The sequence below is a fragment of the Gigantopelta aegis genome, unplaced genomic scaffold (assembly GCF_016097555.1).
Source record: "Gigantopelta aegis isolate Gae_Host unplaced genomic scaffold, Gae_host_genome ctg5491_pilon_pilon, whole genome shotgun sequence".
Lineage (NCBI taxonomy): Eukaryota > Metazoa > Mollusca > Gastropoda > Neomphalida > Peltospiridae > Gigantopelta > Gigantopelta aegis.
The window spans coordinates 1-20,100 of NW_024534442.1; the positions used below are offsets into that span (position 1 = coordinate 1).

At 34.9% G+C, this 20,100-nt stretch overlaps 1 protein-coding gene and 1 pseudogene across 1 annotated transcript; both read left to right on the plus strand.

The window, feature by feature from the left end:
* Positions 1–2,475: 2,475 nt before the first annotated feature.
* Positions 2,476–10,261, plus strand: LOC121366382 (annotated as a pseudogene).
* A 3,487-nt stretch (positions 10,262–13,748) lies between these two features.
* Positions 13,749–14,422, plus strand: LOC121366380 (peptidyl-prolyl cis-trans isomerase Pin1-like). The gene is given in 7 exon segments (XM_041490850.1): positions 13,749–13,814; positions 13,816–13,875; positions 13,934–14,006; positions 14,009–14,041; positions 14,099–14,221; positions 14,280–14,295; positions 14,344–14,422. Coding segments are annotated over 7 exon segments (450 nt in total).
* Positions 14,423–20,100: the final 5,678 nt, after the last annotated feature.

A 20,100-nucleotide genomic window follows, 5' to 3' on the forward strand; every position in this document is an offset into this window, starting at 1 on the left:
GGCAAATCAAACCTTCAAGGGCACTTTAGTGGAAAGGAGGTGAGAATAGAAAAACTGCAAACAACCTCAAGAAAGGCAAAGAAAGGAAAAAACAAAATTTGAAAAGAAAATGGAAATGTTCAAAAGAAAAAACAAAATACTCACTGGTAGGTGAGCCCCTTAATTAATTCTAATTGAACTAATGAATACCTTATTAAAACAGAAAAAAAAAATTAAAAATTCTCCCGTAAAATACCTAACCCAAAGGGACATAAGAAAGGTAACCCCTATATTTAATATTAATTTATTTTTATTTACAATGTCCGGGGAAATACTCAAGTTACAGCCCCAATATTAGAGCTATTTGGTAACGGTGGGAGAAAAGGGGGTTCTTTAAAACCTGAATATGGGCGACGTATTAAGATATAAAACATTAATATATACTTTGGGTAAAAAAGACCTGATCCGTCCCAAGGGAATTTTGTTTATTTCACCCCTCCCCGTAACCTGGTAACTTCACCTTGACTGCTTTACAACATTGAAAGCTATTCAAGATGGTATAGGTGGGTCATTGGTGGGTGTGGTTTTATTTATTATGGGTAGAATAAAAGGGAAATGGGCATTATGGAACCAGATTGAACCCTGGTTTGCACTCAGGGGTGTGAAAAAAATTTGAAGAAAAAGGATTACCAACTACTTGTCAAAAAGTTTTGGAAAATTTGGAAATGGAAAACAAAAGTCCCGAAAATTGTACCCTTTTTTGAACTTTAGAAAGGTGATGATTTTAATCAATAAAAAATGGCTTTCTTAGATTGGCCGGGGCCTTTTTACTATTATTCATAGTACATACTAATTATTTATAATTGATATTATTAGCAATTATCGTGCTTAAAGGAAATCTTTTTCTCTTCACGAAAAGTTTTATTCGCACAAAATTAGTTAACGGTCATTTACCTATCCTATAATCAATACGGGTTTGATATTGGGGTTGGTTTTTAATATTTCCACCATTTTAATTAGGTTGAAACAATTTGACTGTCTACTTTTTTGCGTTCCTAATTATTGAGAAGGGGGGGGTTTTGGGGTCCCTTGGTCTTCTTATCCATGGGGATCTATAAGGATTGTCGGGCACCCTCGTTTAACATTAGAACCCGCATGCGTCCATCCATGACTCTGATATAAAGTAACCTAAATGAATGATGCATAACTATAAACTGTATCCCTATTTAGAGATACTAATTCTTCCAATGTCGGTCTTGTTGGGAAGTGTTGTCTCCACCAATTTTGTGATCGTAAACTCCAATCATTGCTGGATGAAATTGGTTTGACATGTCGTTTTGTTACGGGGCAGTGACGATCACACCCCTCACACGTCATACTATTATGACTGTTGTAAAATACACAATCTTCACTTTTATCGAAATGATTACTGATGAAAGGTTATATTACTGATGTAGCAGAACAATTTAAGTGGCTATATATATAATGATAGTTTACTAGTGTCTTCCTATTAATTAGGATGTAAAATTTTTAATTCTAGAAAGGCTGTCTTATATCAGCTTTGAAAGAGGACTTAGCTTGTAATCGTGATTGTCAACGATCATTCGATGTAGTATCCCCATACTGTAGGTCCGTGTGTATGTTTTTTAATAGTATGCTGTTATAACTTGATATTATAGTCAAAAAAAAGATCTAAAGATATTGTATGAGCTTTGATCAAACCCTGACAATTGGTGTCTTGATTGGACTGGTATGGCTTAAAGAGGCTGTGAATGTACTGTTTGACAAGTGTTTTTAAATTTGATTCTCTCTCTTTCTCTCTCTCACACCACCACACACACACACTACGCTGTTAAAACATGAGACATGAAGTTAATTCCTAATATTCATAGACAAACTTGGTAAACTGGTTGGGGTTAGATAACTTGCGTGATTGGTGTCTTTCACGACAGTTATGGGTGGGGACATCGTATCCAAGCATATTATGTTTTTCATTTAATGATCCAACATTTACCCAAAGGAGATGTGAGTGATTTTGTGGTAAATAATTTGCTGTCCAATGATGACAAATAATAACTAAGAGCCACAACTGAAGTGTTTTCTATTCTTTTGTCTTTTCTCTTCTGTTTGTCTCTTTCTCTATTCCTTCTTTTTCTTTGGATTTTAATTTTTCTTCTTTTGGTGTGTTTGTGGTGTGTCTTTTGTCTTCTCACTTACTTCATTTCGGCTGATGATAGTACAGAGTATGAGATCTGAGGACTAAACCACGCCCTTTCATTATATATATTATTAATATATTTTATTAAGGAAAATGATGGATATATATTGGGTGAGTGGGCGGACAGAGGAGAAGCACTTGACAAAGCGCAGCCGCAGATTAAAGTACCTAAACATCAGATATCTCTTAGACAAGGTATGATAATATCTATTAATATATATATCATATATATTAAATATCTATGATAATATCTATTAACATATTCTATTATTTAAAAGATGAGGATGTCTTGGATACTTGGTATTTCTTCTGGTTTGGTTACCATTCGCTATTTTTGGCTGGCCAGTATAGGGTAATGACAATATTTATATAGTAGTTTAATTTAACCCTTGTAGACGATGAACCAAGCCCTTCTATCCAAACTCGTTATTAGAAACAGGTATGATATCCTGTTTTTCTGGGTAGCTCGTATGGTGGTTCTTTGGGCAGAAATTAATGGGGCGTCCCTCCTTTTCCAGAGGTTTTATTACATGCTATGGTACGTGATGCTCATGGTCGTAAAATGAGTAAGTCCCTGGGTAATGTAATTGATCCCCTTGATGTTATGGAGGGATAACCCTGGATGGATTACACCAACGATTACTTAATGGAAACTTAGACCCAGAGAAATTGATCGACCAGGCAGGACAGGTAAATTGGATGACTCCATAATGATGTCTAGCTATGAATACGATTATAGAAAGCTGACTATCCTGACGGTATCCCAGAGTGTGGTGCTGATGCTATGAGATTTTGCATTGTGTGCATATACAGCACAAGGTAAGATATCAATCTTGATGTTAAGCGTGTTGTTGGGTACCGAATTTTGTAATAAAATGTTGGAATGCTTTAAAATTTTCATTCAATGGATTTGGTCCTGATTTTATTCCTGATACAACTCCAAAGGTTAGTTGAAGTGGGTGTGGCATAATGTAGTAACATGACAATATTTCTCTAGTTCTCAGATCCAGAGATGGAGGTCATGGATAAGTGGATATTAATCGACTAAATGGCAGCTGTTGAAGATTGTAACAAAGGATTTTGAGGAGTATGATTTCCCTTTGGTTACCACGGCGATTTATAATTTTTGGTTATATGAATTATGTGATGTGTATTTGGTAAGTGATGATGTTCATAGTGGGTGTGGTCTTTATAACACTATAGGAGCATCTTAAACCAATTTTATATGAGAGGATGAGGAACGAAAGACTCAGTCTCGTAATGTCCTGTATCCTATGTGTCCATTATTTGTACAATGCATCCTTGTTAGCTCTCTGTGCATCTATTATCAACGAAATGTAATCCCATTAATTACAAATGCAATTTTCTTAACTTGTATAACCAGTTATACTAGTTTAGAAACTGGTTTGCCGACTCTGAGTCCTTTTATGCCATTTCTTACAGAAGAGCTATGGCAGCGGTTGCCACGACGACCAGGAGAAATCATCTCCATCTATCTGCATTGCTACTTACCAGAAACTGTATGTATTAATACGAAGACAATGTTATTAGTTAATTGGTAGTGGGGCCCTCGTGATAATGTTCTAGAAAAAGAAGTCAAATTAGTACAGGAGGCTGTCCGTGTTATACTTCACAAAAACAAGATTATCTTCCACCAAAGGCACGTCCTGAAGGTGGGTGTGACCTTCTCTATAAAATAACAAAATTGATATTATTATAGTGAGCCTGATAGTCAAAGATGAAGAAGTGGTAACTATTTTGAAGAAGTTTCAAGAAACTATTATTACTTTGAGTCAGATTAGCAAGTAAGATATGGACCACACCTCCTTATTAATATGCCTAATGATGTCACAATGACACATTGGAAGAGTTCTGTAGCTCAAAACAACTCTATTCTTTGTCTTATTTTCTAACCCCCCCCCCTCTCTCTCTCTCTCTCTCTCTCTCTCTTCCCTCTCTCTCTCTCTCTCTCTCTCTCTCTCTCTCTCTCTCTCTCTCCCTCTCCCTCTCTCTCTCATGTCTTTTATCTTTGTTTTGAGCTATGCTAATGACAGCTAAGATTATGAGAGCTGAGGGCATGTACATATACATTTATTAGCCACATCCCTTAATTATAGATTACATTTAGTACGGGGGGACATCCTCATCTCCTGGAGGGTGTACTATGACAACGATTGGTAGTCAATGTGAAGTGTACATGTTATTACGAGGTCTGGTTATGCCAACTAAAGAAATATCACGTTTAGATGAAACTATTGATAAGAAAGTTACACAGCGAGATAAACTTATTGAACTCACACAAGTGGAAGGCTATCTAGAAAAGGTTGGTGAGTTTAGTTGTCGATCAAACCCACAAATTTAATTTAATTAGGTACCAATTGAAGTAAGAGAGACAAATCAAGAAAAGGTAAATACATAGAAGGTGTGGTTTATAATTGACTCCACCTCTTCTAGATTGAAAGCTTGAATGCAGAGATTTTCAAATTTAACGCGAGCTTTGGAAGGATTTAAAGCATTTTCAATCTGAAACACAATAAACTCAATTTTGTTTAATTATCAAAAATGGGACTATTTTTAAATAACAAAAATTATGTTTGTCAAGACAACAAATATGTACTATGATGTTACTATGGTAACTACTACTGGACATTTTCAGTTGGTGCTGGCATATACGAGACATCCAGAAACATTGACTCCTACTTCATTCACCACAGATCGATCCAGGGATAGCTTGAGCTGGTGCCATAAAATGCAGTAGTACCGTCATCTTTTTGTGGATTTTGCATTATAATGGTTACACATTCCTTAATATCATCCACAAATTGTTGTGCCACACCCTCTTTTGTGTGTCGAAGGGTGTGACACAGATTTGAATACTAGAAAGGGAATTGTAATGGATTAAGACTCCACCCTTTTTTAGTCATGCCCTCATTGAGACATAAATAGTAAAATCTTTTGATGCCATAGCAACACACTAACCTCGGGTTCCCAATGACATAGATGTTTGGTATAGATCAATTTGATGTATCAGCCATCTTGTTGTTGTGATGATTTCTTGTAGCCTGAACATAACCATCACCACCCATTGACATCATTGCTGCCCATGTACTGGCATAATACCTCCAGATCGACTTCCAGCGAGTGTTGGTGAGGGATAGATACCTCCTTCCCAATCTGTAACGACAAAGTACTGTTTGCGACGTAACTCTTGATTAGCATACGAGTATTACAGATGATCTTTAGGAGAATAACCCTATTTGTGTGTGTCTGCTGATATACTAATGACTCCATTGACTCTAAAGTCAAAGGGATCAATTGGAAAGCCAGCTTTGTCCATAAATGGTAATAAGAATCCTCCAAGACAGCTGTCAACATGAACCCAATGTATATTTTACGACCTAATTTAGCGATATCTTGTATGGGGTCAATAATACCATGTGGAAATTGAGGGGCATTACCCACTAAGACAACAGTGTTCTTAGTAATTGCTTTAGACATTTCTTTCAAGTTGACTTTACGAGTCAATGGATCACATGATACATGAATTATTTTCATACGTAATAAATGAGCTGCTTTGTCAAAAGCTGCATGAGTTGCTTTTGAGCAAATAATCTCAGGATAACGTATACCAAGATCATACCACTATTTCTCTGTATACCTTCATTGCCATAATGATACTCTCTGTACCTCCAGATGTTTCATGGAACCACAGCTGTTGGGACTACCATTAAACAGCTGTACCGTCCAATGAATAACCTCAGCTTCCATTTTTTCTAATTTGTGGAAAGACGTCTGGATGGAGTGGGTTCGCCTTTCCCACAATAGCGACGATAAAACATTATGTTAATTTTGTCAAAGCATCATTACAGTTGTATGAGCAACCTGATACAAACCCTTTGGTTCTTCCAGTTAACTGCTGGTAATTCATCCATGCGGTCTAGTTTCTGTCATTAGTTCATCATAACTTAGGTCCCTTTTCAGGTAAAGCTAAATGATATTGTTCTCCTGGTTTAGGACTAAGAAAATTGTCTTCTATCAATTGTCGAGTGTTCGCCATTTCGTTTTTAAATTTTGTACGAATTACAGGTAGTTTTCGAACAATTTGAAAGGTTTCCTCTTAATTCGTTGTGGTAAGACACAATATTATCAAACAGATATCTATATAGTTCCATAGATCAACAACGTCACTCCAACAGATACAGCAATAATTTGCCAGGCTTCATATTCTTAGCAGTTTATTAATAAATGTTTGAGCTTCTTTTAATTCTCGAACAACTGATGTTTTGCTGTTGGACTCTCCCATAAAATAGCTATGAAAATAGCTAAGAAAATGATGAACATCCACTTTAACATAATATGATTGGGAACGTGATATCTCCTATGGAAGAATAATATGCTGATTATACCATGACGTAACTTCTAGTTGGCGAGGCCGTATACTAAACAACTCATAATTCATATTGTTATTAATTAATTAAGTTAATATTATTATTAATACCTTCTTTAAATTACGAATTTTCTTATAAACTTTCTCACTTCTCTCTCTCTTTCAGAGAACAACAGTCTAAAATCAGTGAGCCATTTTGTTTTCTTTAAATTAATATTAAGTTAATAACTTTCCTATAGGCAATGAATATCGTTACCATCATGGCCCCTTTCTTTTCACCACTATCTTTTTCCGGGACCTGGAGCAGAGTACTTTTAGCATCAGGTGGTCTATATCTAACTATTAGATACATTGGAAGTACTAAAGTTCAATACAATACTCCCTCACTCACTCTCTATCAATATAAAACTTGTCCATTTTGTTGTAAACACGAGCTTTTCTCGACTATTATGGATTTGAGTATAAATCAGTCGAAGTAAATCCACTCACTCGTAAAGAAATAAAGTTCTCAAAGTACAAGAAAGTTTCCGTTATAATAGTAGAACAATTTACAAGTAACATAATAATTGTATGTATATTATATTATTATTTTACTTGTGTTTTATATCAATGATTCTAGTTTAGTGATTAGTGTTTTAAAGTCAAGTACAGTACTCCAAGTCTCCTGTATCACAAAGTCTAGATATTTATCCAGAATATCCTTCACTGATGATAAAGGTCATGAACAAACAGAACGAGCTAATAAATATTTTATTATGTACGGAGAGACTCCAGTAGATGGTACATGTTAGTCAATTGAGGTAATTAATTATTTTAATAATGATTAATTATTGATGTTGATTTTAGGGAAGAGCGTCAATGAGAGAGTGGGGTTGACACTCATCTTGTTCATACTTTCTCTTCCAATATTTATCGCACACCACACGAGGCATTACAAGCTTTTTCATATATTTCTACTGTAGGTAATTTCAATGGTCATTGAGAGAATACTGGAAATATTTTGGCGCCATGTTAATGTATGTTATTGGAAAGAGTTGAAGAAGAAGTATGTGGAATACTTTTTGCTTAGTAATCAATATTTCTTTAATATAGGTGGAAATTACAGGATACGTTCGTTTATTCACTTTTATCAATATTGTGATGAATGGATAAAAAGCTATTGGAGAGCATCGTCAATTTATGGGAGGTGATGAACCTAACCTTGCGGATTTGGTAAATAATTATGTATCCATTAATTCTTCTATAAGTCCATTGTTTGTTGTTGTGTATCCATGAAATGATACCAATGTATCCTTTTCTTTTTTAGGCTGTTTATGGTAGTCTAAGTGCATTAGAGGTCTGGAAACTTTTGATGATGTTCTGGTAAATACTAACATTAGATCGTGGTATTATGCTATCCAAGAGAAAGTCCTCAAACATGATGGAAAAAGATTGTTACAATAATAACTCCATAGTTAGTAGGCTCATGTTTTAGTGCTATTACTATTTATAGATTGACTCCGGATCAAACATGTTACTATAAATAGTATCATAGTTTGCTATAAAAGGGTGTGCCTTGTCATTACACATCAGTAAATGAGAATGGCTTCCAATAGTGACGGAGAAGCAGTTAGCTTGATTTAAGTTCTACCTCAGAAGACGATTCTAAACTTAGTATAGTTGGAGTATGGATCTTGACTTTCTCCTAAGAACCTCATCATATGTTGGAGACAATTTACAGAGCTGTGAGGAATTTGTTGGTGCTAAGAGAAGTAAGCATACTATGGTCGCCTGGAACGATAGAGTTTACGTTTTTGGTGGAGATAATGGCAAAAAAATGTTAAACGATTTTTTAGTATCTCATGTTCGAGAGTCCAGCTGGGCTCGAGTTGTCTCTACAGGACAACCTCCTCCTCCACGATATCATCACTCAAGCTGTTGTGTTCCAGAATTCAATGTTCATATTTGGTGTTATACTACTGGTGATATTACCTCTAACTCTAACCTCCGTAACAAAAATGACTTGTATGAGTATCGATTTACAACAAGTCAGTGGATAGATTGGGCAAGACAAAGTCACTGGTACTTTACCCCAGCTAGATCAGCTCACGGTGCTGCTATTACCAAAATAAGTTAGGATATTTGCTGGTTATGATGGAATGCTCGTCTTAATGATATGTGGGGCTATTGATTTGACTAGCTCAACACCTCAATGGGAAAAGATTGACCAATCAGGTGACAGCCCTCCAACCTGTTGTAATTTCCTGTGGCAGTTGTTGGTGATAGTATGTATGTATTCTCAGGACAGAGTGGAGCTAAAATTACAAATAATATGTATGAATTTAAGTTTTAGAACAGAGTTGGAGTCGTATACCAACAGAGCATTTGTTAAAAGGGGATACATCTCCCCTCAAACGACGATATGGACATAGTATGGTAGCATATGGTCAACGTTGTATGTTTTTGGTGGAGCTGCTGATGGTATTTTAGATAACGAAGTTCATTGCTTTGATGTTGAGTCACGATGTTGGTCTATTATTCAACCTGCTGAGGGGAGTCAGGTTCCATCAGGACGTGTCTTTCATACTGCAGCTGTTTGTGACGATTGTATGTATATTTTTGTGGAACTATTGACTCCATGACTAACAGAAGTGGTGAACTTTTTTCGCTTTAAGTTTTCTTCTTTTCCTCCTTTTACATTTGTTAATGATTTTGCAAAGTTACTCCATACTTCGTCTCTCTGTGACGTCCATTTAAAGTTGGTGAGGAGCAGAAATGTATCAAAGCTCATGTAGTTGTAGTTGCTGCACGCTCACCTTTTCTTCGTCGTAAAATTCTACAAGTTTATCAAGAAACCAAAATGTGAGACTTCAACGACTGTATTGCCCCTTTTATCCCTAGCAGTCCAGTGGAAGTTATTTTGAGTGATGTCTCTCTGTCGATACTTTCTCTCATGCAATGTATTTTATGTATACAGATCGTATACATCCCAGAACTGGAAACAAAACTCAAATGGTAACCTGTCAGTCAAGTTTTGCTCATGATGGAACTTTTACAAGTTCTCTCTATTGCTAGAGACTCGTCGTTTAGAGTTACTATGTATGCAGTATCTTGAGGCTTCAGTTAATGAAGATAATGTACTTTTAGTATTAGAAAATGCCTCTGAATTAAATCTCTCTCGACTTAAAGAATACTGTATGCGTTTATAGTACGTGAAAGCAACTATAGGAAAGTCATTATGAGCAAAACATTTGAGACTCTTGATCAAACTTTAATGGTCCAAATTGTACGTCGTCAACAGTTTCGTTCACGTCCTACTTCACCTGATCCAGACACAGATGATGTTATTTTACCATCTACCTTACAGGATGACCTTCGTAACTTTCTACTCTCTGATTGTGGTCAGCCTTTTTCTGATATCATTCTCTGTGTGGGGCGAGGACAAAGTGTTAGCTCATAAACCTGTTTTAGCAGCCAAGGTGTTTCCTTTTGATGCTCTCTTTAGATCATTTATGCCATCAAATTTTCAAGTTGAAATAACATTTGGTAAAACAATTCCAAGTCGTCAAGCTTTTGATTCATTTCTCAAATACGTCTATTATGATGGAGTTGAAATACCTCCTGAAGATGCACTCTACATATTCTCAGCGCCAGACTTCTTTGGATTTTCAAACTCCACACTTACACTGTCACTGTAAAGCCATCTTAGAACAAAATGTCAGCTTAGAAAATGTAGTATCACTTTTACAAGTATCTGATCTAATATCGTTACAAGAAATGAAAGAACGTTGTCTTTTTCTCATTAACGATCATTTTCCTTCATTTGTTCATCAACCAGAATTTAGAGATCTTCCCAAGTCTCTTTTGTTGGATGTTTTGGAAGTGTTGGCTAAATCCAAACATTAATAATGTATTGTTAACCAATTTACAATCTAATATTTTATGTTATGATATCATATATTATTTTAAAGTATTTTAAAGAATGTGTGTGTTGCCCAAATGATCCTACTGATTCACCACATGAGCCCTCCTGATTAGTATCTAGGATTCCCTGCTATTGCTAGCTAGGAAGTTGATAAACCTTGTCAGAAGATGAGGTAATCAATCTCACGATTTGAATACATTTAATAAACCAGTTCGTAATACCAATTGGATATTCTGTATATACCATAAACTTAAGCAAATTCGTGAAATGTTCTCTATGACAGTCTGAGGGAGGAGGCCAGTACAGGTAGCTTCCTAGTAGTTTTAAATAAATCTAAATTTTTAAAAAAAAAAACCCTTGTGTGTTGCCCAAACGAACATTCCTACTCGCTCACTCCACTTCCACTAGGCTCCAGGATTCCCTGCTATTGCTAGCTGGGGACCGCCACCTGGCTTGGTAACCCTCGTCTTCGCGAGGTAATCCTGGCTGGAGCGTCGCCCTAACTTAAAACCAGCCGTACGGGATTCCAGCTCTTAGGGAATGTCGCATTCAGGAACCGGGAACCACAAATACACCAGCCTCGTCTCGTTTAAAGGGAGACTACCAGCCCTATCCTAGTCGGCCTTTCGGATACTCCGTAGAGTATGCTGGTAACCATCTCAGAGTCTGATGCATTGCAGAACGCTGGCCCACAACACACTGGCACTCATGACCGTTCAAGTTTCCTTTTATATGCACTTACGATTTTGTCTTCAACCTCTTGTGGGCGCGACTATGTTCGCTATGAATCTCATTAACAGTAAATATGAACATTATTATTTTTGTTCACATTTCGTTGCGAGTCTCCAGTATCATAACTATATTTACATCAAAACTAAGACTTTCATTTTAATTGACTTGTACTCACAACAAAATAATTAAGTCATAAATATGACTACACACATAATATTTTAGAGGTTAACTCTGACACTATAGTACGAGTTATATTCTATTATTTTAACAGTTCCCTTGACTTTACCACTGTTCACTTGATCTATTAAAGAGATATGACCTTCAATACCTTGTGGTGTCTTACTGAGGTTGAACCAGATCTAAACAGAGAGTGATAGAGACTATCAACAATGTTGGATCTATTACTTGGACAAGAGGAGTAGATTGTGGTGATGTCCGTTCTATTGTTGTCACTCTAACATCAGTTATAGCAGACACAGATATCTGAAAGAGTTCATGAGAGAGATAAGTGCATTATTTGAAGTAAATTTAATTTACTGAGAGCTGTTCAGCTAGCATATCTTTCATTGCATCTTGTACCAAGTTAAGATCGTTATCAACTGTAAAATTAGTCATAAATATATTACTGGAGAATGTATCCTGTAACAGAACATAATGACATCATTTTAAATAACTATTACTTGTATTCGTGAGTTCAATAGATCTCTTGGCAGTTGTGGTAATTCTATAATATAACATCAAACAATAACTAGTATCATTGATAATACATACCACATGTGTATGCCATTACATGTGTAGGACTAATATAGTGCAGTAATGAAGGTAAAGGATGAGAATAGAGACAGACTAGCTCTCCATTACAGTCGGTATCAACTTTACAACTCTAATATTACAACATAATATAATATTATTATATTATAGAATCCCTTACTTGAGTTTGATTACATGTTATACAATAGATACCTCCACAATCAATATCTGTTTCATGACTGCTCATAAATGATCAAAACATGTGGATTCTATTAATATAATTCATGTAATTGATATTATAGTACTTGTCATTTTACCTTTAATTTCTAGTATTGCTCTACTGCTATTATCATCTCCTTCTTTGTTCTCAACTAGACATTGGTAGATACCAGCATCTTCTAGTTCAGTAATAGTGAAATGGAGAGAGCATCATACAATTCTAAATGGACTCTATCAGTGTACATGATAGGGACATCATCTTTAAGCCAGGTGACATCTGGAAATGGTGCACCAGTGATATCACAAACGAGAGTGTAAGAGCGATCACTTAAAATGGATGCATTCTGAGGATGTGTCTCAATATAGGAGCAGCTATATAATAGTGTACAGATAAATAGATAATAGACAGACAATATGAGGATAGCAATAATGAACATAAACTTACTGCATACAAATTGTCCAAAAGGAGTAGATGCAATGAGTCCTGTTGAAGGCCATTGACAATATAAATTATCACGATCAGCTGGAAAATTTGGATTAGCTGTAAGTACAGAATAGAAATCCTGGAGGATCACAGTCACATGACCAGGATTATTAGCCAGATACCTAAATATTTAGTATACAGTACAAGATATTGTGTTAGAAATACTAACATAACAACATTTGAGAGATCAAGACTACCAAATGGGGTCATCTGGAGTGTTTGTAGATTTGTGTTTGTTATGGAAACATTGCGAACTTGTAGTATATTAGAAAATAAATTATTTGAATATTTAACAGATGACTTTGATCAAAATAACTATAAAGAATAAATGACATATTATATTATTAAGATATAGTCGACATACAGTTCTTCCAGTGATGTTAATCCACTAAACATATCAGATCTTAAAGTAACTAAGTTAGTATTCCTTTAAAGATCTGTAAATTATAACTATAATATAAAAATATGATCATCATTTTACGTACAGTAACTTCAAATTATTGAGGTGCTGAAAAGCATTGTCTTCAATATTTGTTAAAGGATTACCATCTAAATAACTGAGAGAACAGCAGGTCCACAAATATTATAATATATAGCATACAGTTTTTTTGAATTGTAGAGACAGTGCTAGTTAAACCAGCAGGTAATGTGTGATGATATTGTTATGTAGATGAAGCTCAGTTAAATTCTTGTAATAAGTTAAATTACCAGAATATAACATTGAGATCTGATTGCCAGTCATTACTCTATTAAGATATAAAGATATTGCAATACAAAGGATTGTAGTATGTTACATTATCTCTACATCTGATGGTAAATCATTAGGATTGTAGTGAAACTTTAAGTCAGTTACTGGAGTACAGTCACTTCTCTTTAATGGTGAGATATAGCTGCAGAGATCACCATTTTGACTGTTGACATTATTAATCAGCAGAGTTAGTCCTAAGACGATTAAATGAACAAACTCCTTCATTGTTGCTATCCACCCTCCAAGTGTTTTTGTTTGCTGGTTGCTTGGGGGTGGGGCTCATGAATCTAATAACTATAATTTATTAATAATACATTATTAATAACAATGGCTGAGCCCTTACCTAAAGGCTGGGAACTGCGTCATTCTCGTTCTTCTGACAAATCCTTTTATTTTAAATATCTATACTAAATCTAGTCAGTGGGAGAAACCTCCTTTTGTGAAGTCAGAGGAGGTGACAATATGAAATGCAACATATTGTTTATTGAGTTATTAAATTCTATTGTTTATAGGTTCAAGCTTCTCATTTATTAGTGAAACATAAAGGATCTCGTCGCCCGTCGTCATGGAAACAAGATAAAATCACTGATCCAAAGAGGAAGCCTTGGAGATAATAAAAAGTTAATTGTTATTAATAATTATTACATGTACATGTATTAATTAATTAATAATTATAGGGTTCCGTGAGCAAATTGTTTCAGGTGAAGTTGGATTTGCTGAGCTTGCATCAAAAGAAAGTGATTGTGGTAGTGCCAAAAGGGGTGGAGATTTGGGACCTTTTGGGCATGGTCAAATGCAAAGTATGTCATCATGTCATATGATAGTCACATGACCTGCTGTTTTATCTACACAGAACAGAATTTGAAGAAGCTACGTAAGTACTATAGTACTTAACATTATAATCATCACTATGTATGTACAGGTATGGACTTAAAGTTGGAGAGCTCAGTGGACCAGTTGATACTGACTCTGGGATTCACATTATTATCAGGACAGCTTGAATTGTGTTGCTAAGCAACTGGTCATCAATATGTAATAACAAAATAAAGTTATTAACTATTATTAATAATATAGCAAGTTTTATAAAAGATCTTCAAATCCACCAGATACTTCTGATGACTTTTTAGATTTGCTCTTTTTCTTTTCTTGTCTTCTCCATCTCGTGATTTTCTTCTTTTTAGATTTGTGTGGTCGTTTCTAATAAAAACATTCACACACACTGGTATACAATAAATAAAATATTACTTCTTCATCATCATCCTCTTCTTCAATTGACTTGTGTACTTTCCTATAAATTCAATATATAATACATTATATTTGTGATATTATATTTACTTTGATATAGAAAGAGTTGATCTTGGTTGTATTGAAGGTGATGACTAGAACAGATTATAAATAATATAGTTGTATAAATGGAGAGCTTACATCATCTCCAGCTAGCCATGCATCCATGATGATGTAAAAATCAAATGGATCTTCATTAGTTTGGGATACAGGTTGATGACTGTCTTCATTTTTCTCCTCGACTGATTTAGATTTCTTCTTCTTACGACTTTTCTTTTGAAGAGCGTCGACTCACCTTCTCTTTACTAACAGGAGATGGACTTTCAGTGAAGTCTAATAGTAACTCAGCACTCTTTTTAGCAGTTTTGTTGTATGATGAATGTTAATAACTGTTTCTTGTCGTTTAGTAGAAGCAGGCTTTTTGGGAGGATCAGTTTGACATCTGGAATGTCTTCGTTGGCCCATGACAACTGGCCCTGCCTCTTCCTCTTCGCTGTCTGTTAAACAATATCTCGGGCTGACTGAAGTGGGCGTGGTGTAGGAGGCGTGATGTTTTGAGTCACTGGTGTAGGTTGTACAATTTCTTCCTCTTCCTCACTAGATAAATCTTCATCTAATGTTACTTGAGGTTAGCATCATGGTCAGAATCACTGGTATCCTGATCATTGCCATCATGATCTTCACCTTCATCATCAAAGAACTGGTCATCTAAGTCACCTTCTGTACAAAATCATCAACATTTCCCATTGACTGGTGAGGGCGACGACCGCCTGGAGATTCTAAAGAAGTATAATATTACATACATAATAAGAGAAAACTATATTTTACTAGGAGAGGATGCAGCTTGTTTGAGTTTTAGAAAGAAAGCCTGAGAATTTTGAAGACAACTTCTTTACCACCGATTCCTCATTTTGTTCTGTTTTTTATTGGTTCTGGTATTGTGTGTGTTGGTATTGGTGATGGTTGTTGTGGAGGTGGTGTCTGGGGTGGAGTTTCAGTGTTCTTTTTCTCAGGGATAGGTCTATTTATCTCAGAAACAAACCTAACAAATTAACAATTAAATTTTAATCAACAGGATGACTCACTTCTCATAATCTTGGTCTCATTACAAAATCAAGTTCCTCGTGAATAACCTAATTATTATAGTCATCATAGTATTAATATAAAGCCCCTGATAATTACCCTTAATTGCTCACGATTACTCTTTAATTGATGTAATAATGATTCTTGCTAGAGAGAGAGAAGAGAGAAGAGAGAAAGTTATTATACAACATCTACACACATACCTGTAGTTGTAAAAAGCACACTCAAGAACTTGTGTAAATAGCGCAGACCAAATCCATTCTTCATAGAACTCTCAGCATAACGTATATCAGCTGCTCCCTCAGGTCTATGAGTAATACTCAGTTATTATCATTATTAATTACATTCTATTAACAAACCTATTTAAATGTTTCACATAAAAATCAGCATCTTCTTTTGATACGACACGATGAGCATTCATATCACTAAAGTTACCCTATTGTCATTATCAGTTATACCATCTCCGATATCCATATACTTACTATTACAACAATAGGGATATGTAAAGGTACATGTTGTAGCTTCTCTCTCGATATATTGCCATGTCTATATCACATGATAATCATGTGATGTCATGTGATGATGTCATACCATTGTTTAGTTATGTCATACATAAAAATGGCACCATGTGATCCTTTGTATACATCAAAAATGCAGCATCTAATGCAGATTGACCTAGCTCCTAAATTAAGAGGGTTAATTAAATAATTAATTAAATAATTATACATCAGGTAAAGGTTCATTTGTTGTAGTTTCAAATTTTTTTAGTCTTTTTTTATGAGCGACCTAAATGGATGCATGATTATTACAATAGACATTATGGTTATAATATAAAGGGATGCATGATCACTATAATAGACATATGGTCATATATAATAATGGACACATACTGCTTACCAAAGTCAACTACATCCAAATTTCTACTTTAGCAGTAACATTAGTACCTAAAGAGTTTAATAATAATTAGCCACACCCACTAAGGATATATATACCAGGATAATCCATAGTATATGAGCAACTTGGATCTGATCAGTTGGTAAATAATTCTCTGTAAAGGACTTTCCTTGCATACGATGGAGTAAACAGTTTTTTTTACCATTATTACGATCCCCTCGTATAACAACCTTCACTAAATGGTGATAGGATTACAATATATAGATCACGTGATAGGGCTCACTGTTGTTTGAATGCCTTTAGAGAACTTTCTCTGCAGACGTTTCATCCATTGCTTGTACTCCTTCAGGAGTAGTCGTGTCTATAACCTTGCCTGATCGTTCCCCATTGTCTGCTGTGTGGAGGTGTGGCTACTTAGAGTAGTATACGGAGTTAAGTACTTGATTCGCTCGTTGCATTCCTTAACAAATTTCAGAATGTTTCAGTTTACGTCCGTATACTTTAATAAATGGCTGGTTCCGTCCCAAAGATGTCAGTGACCCACTAAAAAGGAGATGTTAAAACCTTTAATTTTGGAAATCATCAAAAAAAACTGTTCAAATTATTTACTTTCATAGTATCAGCAGGTATATATTATAGTTATTGATTGTCATTATGACATTATCTTTTTTCTAGGTATTACATATTATTTTGTATTCAAACATGACTTTGGAGACAAAAGACATTGCTTTTCATGGGTAAGTCACATGACAATGATGCAATGATCACATGACATAATAAGTTGTAATTAGATTAGAGAATATTCTGAAGAAAAAAAGAGACAGTTTTTCAGCATTCTCTCCGATGATAATGAATATTAAAAACGACAAAATTTATAAAACTAATCTAATAACACAAGATGATATCTAAGAACAAATTCAATGCAGCAAAAATTAGTTCTCAACCTTTTCCAAATCCACCATATATCTAATTATGAGAAATATAAAATTACAATAAAAAGGCCACACCTACCCTTTATGGCTGACAATCCCTCTTAGATTGATCACAGAATTATATCGAGATATCCAACCATATTCCATAAGTTTCACCATTTATTTTGAGTGTGTTAGATAATGTATCTTGAAGTTCTTTTAATGGTAAGACACATAGTTTCATCATTATGTGTATATAACTTGATATCAACCTCTTTACAATATGCTGCCAAATCCTAATGTTGTATGGGGGTTGATAAGATGGGTGTGTTTATTATAATTACCTCTGAATAGTACAACAGTGAGCCAAGTTAAGTTGGTTAACACGTGGTTTTACCTAAACATGATCATATTATGTTTAAATAATTATTACCAAACTGACTTTAGCATAATCAAAGAGTTGTTTGAGTCGAGACTTGTCACAGATCTGCTGTTCCAACAACTGTCATTTTACCATTCTTTGCTGCTTCTTCAATAACCTAGAAAATGTACTATAAATATTTAACAAATGATTCTATAATTATCTGACCTGCCATAACATTTGTATTTTGTCCAATGTCAGCTCACTTTCAGAGTTGGTGGAAAAGAGAGGATTACTGTATCAACTGATTTGATACCCAGCTCACTTAGACCTTGTAACATATGTCACTGTTACCATGGCAACCTAATGTAACTTACTGGTGTCTATAGCATGAGTTACTTGAGCAGGATCCCAATCTGAAGGAAATATTTTCACTAGAGGATGAGTCATGTGATAATAGAGGCAGGTCACATGACATACTGGTGATTGTAAGATTAGCTCGTTCATCTTCTGCAATAGTTTGGGTCAGTCCCAGTATTACGAACTATAGCCCATCTAATAAATAAGTACATCACTTGATGTCATTATGATGTCATGTTAATTTACATTGTTAGCACAGGAGTAGGGTTGTTGTGATCCATTATAACTGATCAAAGTATTCTCTACAGTAGACAGCAACTAAGAGAGGGTTAATTGACATGAATAGAGTCAGTGATAGCCTCTTACCTCTGCTGATGTAGTTAATACGGTCTTCTTTTTAATTTTACTCCAGCTAGCAATATTACCACAGTTCAATATTACTTTAGATTGAGTGGAGAAAGTTCCAATCTTGAATTACACCCTTCTGAAGACATTTTTCCATCTAGCGAATTAATAAACAATGATTATTGAGCACGGCTGCCACGCCCAGTTCAGCCATGATATCACTATTGTTCCTAACTGTGCTATTATCAAGTGTAGAGTGTAATAGACATACTAATAATGGGCAGTATTGGTAAGTACAACTCATTAAATTAGTAGCTATTATTATTTTATAGGTAGGGGCTTCTCGTTACTGTATAAGATTATCGTCATGTTGCTAATACATTATCAATATATCGCAGTGTTAAACGCCTGGGTATTTCCAGATAGGTATTGTAATAATATCAACAATATATTAACGATACTCTAATTGTTAGTAATATTATATTAATGTTAGCTGATGATATGCCTGCGATCCTAGAAATCCACTACCAGTTAATTAACTATTATATAATAACTAGACAATGATGTTATAATAGGCACTGTCTTTCAACAATGCTAATCAACAAATTAATGTTTATGAAGTGATATTGAAGTTGATTACAGAGGATATGAGTGGGTGGATCTCCTAATATCCTGACTCCACCCACTATACCATTCATTATAGTAACAGTGGAGAATTTTCTACGAGTAATAACAGGTATACAGTGACATCATAATGACATCATCATGACCTATTTTAAGGGACTATTAGACAAATCTGTTCCACGATCTAAAAGACTCCTCAGTGATGAACGTAGTAATGTATTGGTTTATATATGCCATGTAATGGGTGTGGCTGTGTCACATAATACCCAAACCACTCAGGTCATGTGGAGATGGTTACTTGCAGTTTTCAAGATCAGGAAGAAATATCAAATGCTGAATTGGCAGATGCTTTTCAACACAATGTGGCAGAAAAAAAGGTATTTAATAATACTACACTACTTACTAAGGGTTTCTCTTCATAATAATACTACTGAATTATTATTATATTGACACTTGTCGAAGCTGCTTCAATGTCTAAATGTTTTATTCTCCAAACATAATTGGGGCTGTGGTATTAGTTTATTTGGAGAAGAATCCTCTCTGCGGTCTTTAATACTCTTAATAGACTCTATATTATCTTGTAATTATAGCAGGTCATTTAGATAGTACAATAGTGGGCATGTCTTATAATGACATTTTCACTAGAATTCTTGAAAAAGTTTCACAAGTAACAATAAACATAGGTAAAGTCCTTCCTTTCTATACCATCTTTTTTTATAGTTTAGTACTTTTTCTCCTTTCTAACACTATCTCTTGTATTATGTTTGTAAATTTCCCTCCTTATTATACCAATCTTTTATTTAATTTAGTACATTTT